This window comes from Geotrypetes seraphini, chromosome 18, assembly GCF_902459505.1.
Source record: "Geotrypetes seraphini chromosome 18, aGeoSer1.1, whole genome shotgun sequence".
Lineage (NCBI taxonomy): Eukaryota > Metazoa > Chordata > Amphibia > Gymnophiona > Dermophiidae > Geotrypetes > Geotrypetes seraphini.
In genome coordinates, this window is record NC_047101.1 from 7,950,506 (window position 1) to 7,963,400 (window position 12,895).

Sequence of the window (12,895 nt, forward strand, 5' to 3'; positions counted from 1 at the left end):
TTCAAGGGGGTCGAGTGTGGGTGGTTTTCAGTATTGGTCCACTTGACATGAAAAAGGACCCCTTAATGTTTGATCTTTTTATCTGTCTCTTTATATTCTGATTTTTATTTTATAAATTGTGTAGTAATCTAACTAATGAAAGCAGTTTATAAAGTAAGTGAAATCTTTATTTTATTACAGGATTGTGATAAAACAGTGCCAAGGAATACACCTGGGAGGTAAAGGAGTTGGCTTTTTTTTTTTTTTTCCAATTTATTCTTAGAGGCAACTAAAATGTTTCTCTGCCACTGTTGGTCATGGTTGCTGACAATACTGTCATGAGCTGTCATTTTTGACTCATCCTTGTGTTTATTCTCTAGCAGTGGCTACTGCCTTGATTCAGTGGTGAGCGGATGTCAATGTTTCTGAGCCCTCTTACTCATTTCATAAGCTTCATTTTGATTTATTGGCTTATACTCGCCATCTCCCAAAGGAGAATTGTGTTCAAAGCAGATTATGAAACACAATTTGAAATTGTCATAAACAAATCTGATGGTAATTACAAATTGAAAATAAATATGTATAGTTACATAATTGGTTAGGCTAAAAAATAAGTGATTGACCTTTCTAATTTTTTTTGTAGTTTTTGTTTCATCAAAGTAGAAAAAGGATCAGATCTCAAATGACAATCATAAATCTGCAGTTAGATCACAGGATTAGAGTATACACAGGACAGAGTACTTTCTGCCCCTATTTGGCAATCTGTTTAAGTTCTGTTCCACCTCTGCAGTAAAATTAACGCAAAGGTAGAATAACAGACAAAAGATGTATCACAATGGTAGAACATCTGCCTTCTCCAACTCCTGTTCACCATTTGTGATATGTAAAAACAATTATCTGTAAGAGAATTTTACAAAGCATTTTTTAAAAAAACACTTCAAGCTTAGGCTAATGGCAATACGTTGAGAACATCATAGGGGGAGGAAGAGGAGCAAGCACAGATCCTCAGAGCTTGATGTCATTTTTATGTCATTGATTTAGCTGACCTGCACATTCTCCTTAGAGAAGAGGACAATAATCAGCCTCACATGGGTGATGTCATTCTTGACGGTCAGATTTCCTCTCCTAGCTTGCAAAAAAGTCTAGAAAACTTTTCTGATCATGTGCGAGGGCTTCCTCCTTTGTGACCATGACTCCTTCCGCTGAAATTTGTTCATATGCCCGGCAAGACGGGATCTGTGTGTATTCTCTCTCTCCCCACACGTTCAAATTAATAAAAGAGCTTTAAGAAGAAGAATGGTCAAAAGACTTGCAATATTGATTTTTCAGCATGGCCCTTTGGATCAAATGAAATTACTAAAAATGCACTTCATTTTTCTGAGTTCAAATGGCTTCAGGCAATACAAAAAACAGAGATCCTATCATACCTTTCCTCCTTGATTGTCCCCTAAACACTTCCCCACGTCCTTCATTCTGCATCTGGCCACTAGTTGTCCATTATTGAAGTTCACTGCTTCTATCTTGAATCCATTTTCACTGTTCCTTTCTCTGGAATGCTCCTTTGGAACTCCCTTCCTCTTGCACTTTGTTCTGAAAGGTCATACCCCCAAGTTCAAGGCCATCTTGAAGACCCATCTCATTGTGGCCTATGAAAATAACCAGTATAGTAGATGGCACTGGGTCACCCATGTGTATCTGATTATATTCTGCATGTTCAAGGAGAAAACATGATTACTTAACTGTAATGGAGGTTTTCTGTGGACAAGTTATGAAATAGGCTGAGGAGGAAAAATAGCGCTCACACAGAAGGGAGTACTTGCACATACCAAGAAGGGGTGCTCTGGAAGAGCAAATCTAACCAGGTGAAGTTAGGGATAAGGTCCCCTATGTGGTGGTGGGGTTATTTTTTCTGCTGTCCCACAAAGAGCCTCTGTTACAGGTAAGTAACCATATTTTCATTAGAGAATATGGCTAAAAAAAAAACTTGTATAAATACTACAAACTCTATCCATGATACTGCCACTATAAATCAAATCTTACATATAAATGCAGTATCCGTTAAATATTGTTAGAATATCTTGTACAATCTGTGTTCAAGCAGCATATCAATTGCAATAAATCTAATCCAATCTTCAGATGTGCCTCTCGTGAGCTATATGTTGTGCTACATAAAGATTTTGTGCACTCGAATCTTCATTTGATCTAGCAATTTTTTTAAGACTTATTGCAAACTCACTTAATAGCAGTACTTAGTGCTTAGTGCTTAAAAGTGCTCAGTATTATTAAAAAGTAACTTGTGGTGTTCTTTTGAACAGCATCCCTAGGGGACAGCCAAAAGCACAACTGTTCATTTTGCTCAAGCTCTGACACCAGGGATGGGGAAATGTGGTTCCTCTGTTCTATCTCAGCTGGTGTTCCTGCTGATACTGACCATATACCGTATTTTGCGCTCTATAAGACGCACATTTTTTCCACCCAAAAGTGGGTGGAAATGTCGGTGTACCTTATGCAGTGAAGATGACCCGACCCCCCCCCCCCGGCACCACTTTGTGAATGGCTGTGAGAACTGACATCAGCCATTCACAAAACAGCGCGGGCCCAGGCAGGAACACAGAAAGCATACTCCTGCTTGCCAATACACCGCTGGACCACCAGGCTTAAGGGACATTTAAAATGGTAGGGGGGCAGGGGGTGTTTTAAAAGGGCAGGTGAGGGGTGTTTTAAAAAAGGTACGGGAGGGATTAAAAAATTACTAGGGGGGGGAGGGAGGTGGAGGAGGAAAAAATTGTTAGCCGGCTGGGACTGTCCCAGCCTACCACTAGACCACCAGAGGTGGGGGGGGCAGGTTGCAGGGCAGGGCAGTGGGACAGGATACAGAGCCTGGCAGAGAAGGGGGGGACAGCGTGCAGAGCCTGGCAGAGAAGGGGGGGGACAGCGTGCAGAGCCTGGCAGGGAAGGGGGGGACAGCGTGCAGAGCCTAGCAGGGAGTGAGGCGGCTGGGTGCACAATTTGGTTCAGAATTTATTTTTTCCTTGTTTTCCTCCTCTAAATCTAGGTTGCGTCTTAGAGAGCGAAAAATACGGTAGATATATGTGGTATAAGTTAGGAATCAACAGAACCTATGATCTGATCTTGTTTGAGCACACTGAAGAATAAAAAAGGCTACAGGCTTTTAGTTATGTAAGATTTGTCACCCCAGAGGGAAGACTCGGATGCCTGCATTGCTCTGTGATAGGTAATTGTGGTTTCCTTCCCCCCCCCTTTTTTTTTCTTTCTTTAAGTAATTCTGCACCTTCGCAGCACAATAGTGAAGGCGCAGATAACTCCAGGGATGACTCCAGCAGCCACAGTGGATCAGAGAGTAGCTCGGAATCAGAATCGGAGAGTGAAAGTAGTTCCAGTGACAGTGAAGTTAATGAGCCATCTCGTAGTGCATCTCCGGAGGTAGTGTTGTGAAGCACCACTCTACGCTTAGATTTTCCAGTTACTTTTTATTTACTGACTTACTTATTTACGAACTTACAATATTTATATGCCGCTTAATCTTTCAATCACACATCTAGACATTTGGTAGTGGTTTTGTATTTAGCTTCTCAAGTGTTGTAAATTACTCATTAATTTCTCAGTGCAGTATGACACTGAAACCTGACTGTATAAGCACTTCACCAAAATTAAAATGTTAACATGCAAACTATTATTAATCAATTTGAATAAATGTTTTCAGCCTGAACCGCCACCAACAAACAAATGGCAACTGGACAACTGGTTGAACAAAGTGAATCCACATAAAGTATCTCCAGCATCCTCCGTGGACAGCACAGTCCCATCATCTCAAGGCTACAAAAGAGAGAGTCGGGAGCAGGGCCCTGGCAGTGGATATACGGAGCAAAGTGGACCCAAAGATCCCAGCAACTCTGTCTCGGGGCGGGATTCAAAAACTAGCCAGAAGAGCTCGGAGGGCAGTCGTGGCAGGCAGAAATCCCCTGCACAGAGTGAGAGCACAACACAGAGACGGACTGTAGGGAAGAAACAGCCCAAAAAAGCAGAAAAGACTACCGTGGAAGAGCCCAGGGGAGGGCTGAAAATAGAAAGCGAAACCACAGTTGAAATGACAAGCAGCATTCCCTCCAATCGACACAAAGCAGCCACCAAGGGCTCCAGAAAACCCAATATAAAGAAAGAGCCCAAATCTCCTCGGCCCACAACAGAGAAGAAAAAACCCAAGGCTTCAGGTAAACCTTCTCAGAAATCCCGGGAGTTTGTTGAAACAGATACCTCATCCTCTGATTCAGATGAACATGAGAACTCTCTTCCTTTAACCATGACCCTAACTCCCAAGTATTCTGAGAGCAATAGGACTCCTGTGAAAGCCTCCGCGGAGGAGGACGACACTTTTTCACAAAGATTGTTCTCTCCTATGGAAGAGAAGGAGCTTCTTTCACCCCTCAGTGAGCCTGAAGATAGGTACCCATTGATTGTGAAGATCGACTTGAGCCTTTTATACAAAATACCATGCAAGCCCTACAAGGAGGTAGAGCAACCCAAGTTAGAGAAGAAAAATGTGCCTGAGAAACATGCAAAAGAATCTCAGAAGCAGGTTTCTGAGAAAAGTTCCAGCAAAGGCAAAAGGAAGCACAAGGTGTGTGGCGTTTAGCTATGTACTTATAAGCAAATAGTAGGTGGTGATTGGATAGGTCAGTCTTCCTTTCTTCCATCTCTGTGAGCTCTGTCTGTCTGCATAGATCCCTGCAGCCTTTCTTTAAAGAGCAGCTTTCACACAAAGTAACAGGACAGTCCCTAACATTTAGTTAGATGCAATTCTCTTCCTGGTGGGATATTTGAAAATAAATTTGCTAGTAAGCCAGCTTGGAAACTTTCATTTTAAATCTCCCCAGTTGCTGCATGCATTCTTGTTATATGCTTGGAAGCAGTAGATGTCTGTGATACCAACCTGTGGGGATGAAATAGCACCTTTGGTTCTGGATGAGAGAATGACACAGTGGCAGATTTTTCCCTGTCACCGCAGAAACTCAATTTCCCCGTCCCTGCGAGTTTTGTCACTTCCCCTTTCCTGTAAGTTCTGCCTTAATCACACAAGCCTCAACACTTATGATTTTAAAGTGTTTCAGACTTGTGCAGATGAGGACAGAACTTGCAGAAATGGGGCATGGACAGGAAAAGAACTCAATGGGATGGGAAAATGAGTTCCCGCGGGGACGGGGAAAAATTTGTCCCCGTGTCATTCTCTATTCTGGACAAATAACTGATGCATTCTGCAGCTAAGGATTTGGACTTGTATTTTTGACCTAAATTCCCAAAACACTGTCATTCAGCTAGAATGTTGCATGCACTTTAGTGAATATTGGGACTATCATTTTAGGTAGCCTAGAGGTGGTGATAAAAATGTGCATCAAATATCCTGCTTGTATGCCCAGAAAAGAACCAAAGTTAGTGCTGATAGATGTAAACCCTCCAGTTCCCAAGATCTAATTAATCCTTGTTTAGGCATTTGAAGGACCAGAGAGCCATTTATGAGTAAGAATTTCATTTTGCAGAGCTTGACCTGAAACTTAGCCTTACTTGAATCCAAAGAGCCATTCAGGGTTGGATAAATTCTTTGGGTATTATTGAAATGTTTGTTTAACTTGTTTAGAGTATAATTTTTTTGTAACAACCCATTTAACCTATGAAGGCAGTATGTGCATTATTTCCCTCTGAAAATCACCTCACATAAAGTACCCCAAGAACAGGCTGACCATTCGAGCAATTGGGCAGTGCCCTAGAACCCAGAGCAGTTGAGGGGCCCAGCGCTTCCCACTAACTGTCTGCCACTGAGTTTGCTGCCTGTTCTCTACTCATCCCACCCCCTTCCAATGTAATTTTCCTAGTTCAACAAGAGTGGGACGCAGCAGACTGCAAATTCCACAGCAGACAACTAGTGGGAAGCTGGAGAAACAGGTAGAGGTGGGGAGGCCAAGAGCCTGCAGCCTTACTGCCCAAGGGTGGGGCCCGGTCTTGGGGACTAGACCAGGAGCATTTTTGCCATGGTAAGGGGGACCAGGAGCTTTACTCCCCAGGGGCCTAGATCTCTGTCAGACTGCTCCTGAAGTACATACATTTATACCTGTGTTTGCAAGATCTCAAGGTTACAACACTCATTTAAAATAAAAAAATTTTGCTTATAAATTTGAAAAACAAAGTTTGTGCATAAGACCAAATGACACCCCAGCTCTGCATCCAGGCACATCTGTGTTTTTCAGAGAAAACTTTGCATGAAATGGTGTTGCATGCATACTTCTACCCACATACAATGCAGGCAATTTTCCAAAGAGCCAGATATGCACCTAAATCTATTCTGCGTATGATTAGGGTAATTTTATAACTATGCCATCACAGTTCTAATTAAATGTGAACAGTTGCTTGGAAATCCTAGAAGCTGTAGAATTCAAACATTCTAGGCTAACTGTATCCCAGAATGAGTATCTTCTCTGTCAGGAGTGTCCAACCTATCGCCTATGAGCCAGAACCCAACCCACCAAGTGTTTTTTTGGGGGGGTTTCTGGCCCTTGGAGCTTGGCAATTCTTGTGCTTACTTCAGAATTCCTGCATCCCCACCATGACTTGGCTCTCTTTGTAAGCACAAACGCACAGTGCCAAAAATTCAGATTGATCTCATGGTTTCAAGTCTCGCAAGTTTTGAAACCACAAGATTACCCCTAACTTCTGGCACCGCATGGCTCAAGCTTGCAGAGAGCCAAGTTGTGGTGGAGAAGCAGGAATCCAGCTTTTTCTTTTGCAGCTAGAGCCAGGTGAGAGGGGGAAAAAACTGGGCAGAGGCTAGGGTGTTACATAGAGAGCGACTGTGTGAAGGCTGGGAGGGGTTACATAAGAGTGAGGGACTTTCTTGTACAATCCCACTTTATTTTGGGGCCAGTGGGTTATTTCCATCTATTCACCAGGACTTTGTAGAAAGCCTCAAATTTCAGAGACTTAAATCCCACCCCCCTCTAGGCCCTCTAGGAATCAGTTTTCCTTCCTACAAGCCAGGCTGTAGGAGCTTGTCTTTTCTGCTTGTGTTTTATTTCGTTCGATTTTAGTCGGTGGCAGTACCTCCAGCTTCTGGGGAGCCATGGTGGCGACGATCGATGTCCCTTGGGGCCAGAGCCCGATTGCATCCGCTGCAGGATGCTCTGCTTTCTTGCTGGAGTCCACAGCGGGATCTGTTTCATACGCCCCCGCCCTGATCAACCGTGCATGGAACAGTCTTGCCTGGTGACTGTTAACTCTCTCGCTCTCCAGGGGTCTTCCCCTCCAGATTTCAGAGTGGGTGATTCTGTCAAAGGATGGGGGGTGGTGTGTATGACTGTCCCTGTTCAGGGCCTGTGGGCTCCCACCAAGTGCAAGAGGTCGATCAGTCGCCTGGAGCTTCAGGTGATTCGGCTCGCTCTCCTCCACTTCGAGAGTTGTCTCCAACATCAAGCCGTCCATGTCTTCTCGGACAACATCATGGCAGTGGCTTACGTAAGTCAGCAGGGGGACACAAGTCCCTCCCTGAGCGTGAAGGCTCAGCTTCTTTTCTTGTGGGTGGAGAGACACCTGGTGGCGATATCAGCGGTGCACATGGCTGGAATAGACAATGTTCAAGTGGATTTTCTCAGTTGTCAGATTCTGGACCCTAGAGAGTCTCAAAGAGCATTTAATTGCATAGTACAGGGGTGTCCAATGTCGGTCCTCGAGGACCGCAGTCCAGTTGGGTTTTCAGGATTTCCCCAATGAATATGCATGAGATCTATTTGCATGCACTGCTTTCAATGCATATTCATTGGGGAAATCCTGAAAACCCGACTGGATTGCGGCCCTCGAGGACCGACATTGGACACCCCTGGCATAATAGATCGATGGGGGCATCCCATGTTCGATCTCATGGTGACTGCAGCCAACAAGAAAGCCGGTCCATTCTTCAGTCACTGTTACAAGGCTGGCAGCAAAAGCCTGGATGCTCTGATTCAGCCCTGGCCACGGGACGGTCTCCTCTATGTCTTCCCTCCGAGGCCCATGATAAGGCATCTGTTGCAATGGATAGCGCCCCAGAGAGGTCCAGTGATCCTTGTCATGGCCGAGGTGGCCATGATATGCTGACTTGATTCGGCTCCAGTGGGATCCAACTACCTTGTCACCCTCGCTGCCTCACGCAGGGTACGATTGCGCTGCAGAATCCGGACCGCTTTAGTCTTACGGCATGGTTATTGAGCACATGGCCTTAACTAGCCAGGGCTATTTTTCAGCTGTGGTTGCCACGTTGCTTCACAGCGAAAAGAAGTCCACAGTGGTTGCCTATGCAAAGGTTTAGAGATGTTATCAGGCATTGTGTGTCCTGAGACAGGTGGACCCATCGATTCCTTGTGTTCTGGAGTTTCTTTAAGATGGCCTGAAGAAGGACCTAGCGGTAGCTTCTCTCTGAATGCAGATTGCCGGGCTCTCTTATATGCGCCCTTCTTCTTTGAGGGGCTCTTTGGCAGCTCATCCAGATGTAGCCCATTTTCTGTGGGGCACTCTGAGGCTTCGGCCTCCGCTGCGCCTTCCCTGTCTGACTTGGAATCTTAATCTGGTTCTTTGCTCTCTGGCTTATCCACCGTATAAGCCTCTGGATCAGGTGTCCCTTATGGATCTTACGATCAAGACGGTATTTCTGGCGGCCATTACCTCAGCCCGTAGGGTTTTGGAGCTTCAGGCTCTTTCCTGCTGGGGTCCTTTTCTGTGCATTACGGATTCAAGTATGCTACTGCACTGTTTCTTTTCTTCTGAAAGTGGTTTCCACTTTCCATGTGTATCAAGAAGTTTGACTTCCTGCTTTTGCTTCCTCCGGCTCGAGGGTGCAGGACCAGGTGTTGCGGTCCTTGGACATGTGCAAACTGTTGTTGTGGTACCTGGAGGTCACGACGAGTTTCGCCTCTCTGACCTGTTCGTTCTGGCGGGTCCTGCCCGCAAGGGTAGGCCAGCTTCTAAGGCCACCATTTCCAGGTGGATCTGTATAGCCATTTCCGCAGCTTATGTGGTGGCCGGAAAGAAGCCCCCTTTTCCCCCCATCATGGTGAGGGCTCATTCTACCAGAGGTGTTTCACCCTCTTGGGCAGAGTTGTTGGCTGTTTCTTTGGATGAGATTTGCAGAGCCGCTACCTGGTCTTCCTTGCATATGTGGCAGCCAAGCTGGATGCTGCTTTTAGTGTCTCTGTTTTGGGAGCAGACTCATCAGCCCCACCCTGATTCTCCGGGACTGCTCTGTTATGCCCCACTGGTCCTGGAATAAAGTGGGATTGCACAAGAATTAAAGATTAGGTTCTTACTTTTGCTAATCTTCTTTCTTGTAAATCCACATGTTATTCTGGAAACCCACCCTCTAACTTACTGATTCGCCGACTGTCTGCCTTTCCAAGTACTGGTAAGTTGGATTTCTGTTTTGTGACCAGCCTTTATAAGAGTGCCATCAGAATGGTTTTTGCACTTTGTTTTGGGGGGATCTTTAGCTCAGGTGCCCCCTTCTGTCAGTGCAGGCTGTGTCTCCTTATAGCATTATTTTTGTCATTTCAAGTTTCTATTGTTTATTGACCCGTTTCGTTTTTCATTGTTGCTGGTTTTGCATTTATTGATATGAGCAGAATAGACTTACTTGTCGGGGAATGTCCTCATACCCCTCTCTCTCTTGTTCTTATCCTCTACAGATGTTCCTGGCTGCTTTATGACTAACTGATTCCTAGAGGGCCAGTGCCGAGGTAAAGAGGGTGTGGGGTTTAAGTCTCTGAAATCTGAGACTTCCTGCAAAGTCCTGGCGGGTAGACAGAAATAACCCTTGGGTCCCAGAATAAAGTGTGGATTTACAAGAATAAAGAAGATTAGCAATTAGGAACCTAATCTTTCAATGTGAAAGCTGGGAGGGGGGGTAATGACATGAGCAAGAAAGACTAGGTGAAGACTGGGGGGGTCAGTTAAATGAATGAAAGAGACCAAGTAAAGGCTGCAGGATTACATGAGTGAGAGCAAGACTGGGTGAAAGCTGAGGAAGGAACGATGTACCTTTGTGGGGGTTTTTTCCACCATTTGATGAAATTTGTGGCAAAATACAACAGTGAAGGCTTTGGCCATCAACATGTTACAAAATATAAAATGCAGCACCTGAAAAAGCAGGCTTGGCCAACTTTTTTCTAAGTTATGGTGAAGTTCAAAGTTTGTCAGTTTAAATATTTGGTTTCTGTGCTGTTTTCTGGACTGGAGAAGGGCGGATCCGCCTAGAACTGAAAGGAATTGGCAGGATAGAAGACACCAATGTAATGTAATGTTGTCCTTCTCCACAAAAGTGGGAAGTAAGGAAGAGGTAGGGAACTACAGGCCAGTAAGTCTGACTTCCGTGGTAAGTAAATTAATGGAAAAACTTTGAAAACAGAGAATAGTAATGTTTCTGGAATCTAGTGGATTACAGGACCCAAAGCAACATGAATTCACTAGAGGCAGGTCTTGTCAGACAAATCTGATCAATGTTTTTGACAGGGTGACCAGAGAATTGGATAGTATGAGTGTGCTAAATGTGGTGTATTTAGATGTTAGCAAAGTCTTTGACAGTGTTCCACACAGGCTTCTAATAAACTGAGTGCCCTCAGGATGGGCCTTAAAGTGACAGACTGGGTCAGGAACTGGTTGAGTGGAAGATGACAGAGGGTAGTGGTCAATGGAGATCTTTTGGAGGAAAGGGATATTACCAGTATGTGCCTCAAGGTTTGGTTCTTAGGCCTGTTCTTTTTAACATTTTTGTAAACTATATTGCTGAAGGGCTGTCAGGTAAGATTTGCCTCTTGCAGATGATACCAATATCTGCAAAATAGTAGACACCCCGATGAATAACATGATGAAGGACCTAGCGAAGCTTGAAGAATGGTCTGAAATTTGGCAGCTAAGATTTAATGCTAAGAAATGCAAGGTCATGCATTTGGGCTGCAAAAACCTGAAGTAATGGTACAGTTAGGGAGTGAAGAACTTTTGTGCATGAAAGAGGAGCGGGACTTGGGTGTGATAGTACAGTATGTGATGATCCAAAGGTGACCAAACAGGTTGTAAAGGTGACGGCGAAAGCTAGAAGGATTCTAGGGTGCATAGGGAGAGATATGGCCAGTAGGAAAAAGGAGGTATTGATGCCCCTGTATAAGACTCTGGTGAGACCTCATTTAGAATATTGTATACAGTTCTGGAGACCACCTTCAAAAAGATATGACCAGGATGGAATCAGTCCAGAGGAAGGCTGCTAAAAATGGTCGGTGGTCTTCGTCATAAGGTGTATGGGGACAGACTTAAACATCTCAGTATGTATACTTTGGAGGAAAGATGGGAAAGGGGAGATATAGTAACATAGTAGATGATGGCAGATAAAGACTCAAATGGTCCATCCACTCTGCCCAACCTAATTCAATTAAAAAAAATTTTTTTTTCTTCTTAGCTTTTTCTGGGCAAGATGATAGAGACGTTTAAATACCTACATGGAATAAATGTGCATGAGGTAAATCTCTTTCATTTGAAAGGAAGCTCCGGAATTAGAGGGGATAGGATGAAGTTAAGAGGTGATAGGCTCAGGACTAATCTAAGGAAATATGTTTTTTACTGAATGGGTGGTAGATGCGTGGCATAGTCTCCAGGTAGAGGTGGTAGAGACAAGGACTGTATCTGAATTCAAAAAAGCATGGGATAGGCATATGGGATCTCTTAAGGAGAGGAGAAGATAGTGGATGCTGTGGACAGGCCAACTGGATAGACAATTTGGTCTTTATCTGCCATCTGCCGCCTTGAACTGCAAGGTATAGGCGGAATAGAAGTCCCTAATGTAATGTAATCTTGTTTCTTTGTTTAGGCTATAGTGATATATCCAAAACAGGTTTTGCCTTATGATGATTTGCAAACAGGGAAAGAAAGGGGTGGCAGTTAAAACTTTTTTTTTTTTGGGGGGGGGGGAGGTTCATAATAATCAAAAATTACAATGCAAAGTCTTGAATTATTTTCATAAGTTGCTAATCCAAGAAGTATTTTTGTATCTCTGAGCCCAAAAAAATGATGCTGAAATAGTAATCAGTTTGTATTGGCTGCAAATGATTGTTGGACTTCATGTGATTGGCTGCTAGGTGATAAGAAACTCATAGCCTTATAGCAAAAGTGGATAAAAGCTCCCCAACTGTTTGTTATGCTTCCTTTTTTATTCAGAATGAGGAGGAAAACAAAGGCACTGAAAACAAGAAGCCTAAACTGGAAGAAAAGAATTCAGTGACTCACAAGACATCCAGCAGTAGAGAGTGAGTGTTGAATCAGGATGCTGCATTGGAGGGATGGCATTGTTCTATGAAACTATATCGCCGGATTTACCTGATGTTAGGGCATTCCCAATCCCATAATTTTCACAAGAGCTGCTTTGCTATCGTCTGTGTCTCTTGTTATTGTGTGGCTTTTCAAAGAGATTTTATGTGGGTAAAAATGTTTTACTTGCATAAATTGTCTGAAAATTGCCTGAGAGCATGTGCGTGTCAGGAGAGGAAAAGCATGCAAAATCTGGGCAATTCTTAAACAAAATTATTCATGCTCATAAAAGCAAATGTATGTGATTTGCATCAGTGCAGGCTGTTTGAAAATTGCACCTGAAAATGCATTATGCAGAAGATATGGATGCTGGTTAGTTACATTTTCACTATAGGCTTATCCCAGTGCAAACCACGTGATTGAACATCAGAAGTTTGTTTTGGTTGAGCCCAAGTCCACCGCCTCCATTGACCATTTGACTTTATGCCTTGTAGAGTCTTGTACAAACAATGCATTTTAAAGATGTTTCCAGATCGTTTTACTAGCCAAATAAGTTAAATATACATGACTAAACTAAAGGATTTCTGTC

The 12,895-nt window shown here is 43.8% G+C and overlaps 1 protein-coding gene across 4 annotated transcripts in view; it reads left to right on the forward strand.

Annotated features, from left to right (window-relative positions):
- The window catches only part of AFF4 (AF4/FMR2 family member 4), a 99,227-nt gene that overhangs the window by 60,325 nt on the left and 26,007 nt on the right, over positions 1-12,895 (forward strand). For all 4 annotated transcript variants that reach the window (XM_033926992.1, XM_033926993.1, XM_033926994.1 and 1 more), the window contains 4 exons: positions 181-218; positions 3,261-3,423; positions 3,704-4,618; positions 12,217-12,305. In XM_033926992.1, coding sequence (XP_033782883.1) covers positions 181-218; positions 3,261-3,423; positions 3,704-4,618; positions 12,217-12,305 — 1,205 coding nt within the window. The remainder of the gene's footprint in view (positions 1-180; positions 219-3,260; positions 3,424-3,703; positions 4,619-12,216; positions 12,306-12,895) is intronic.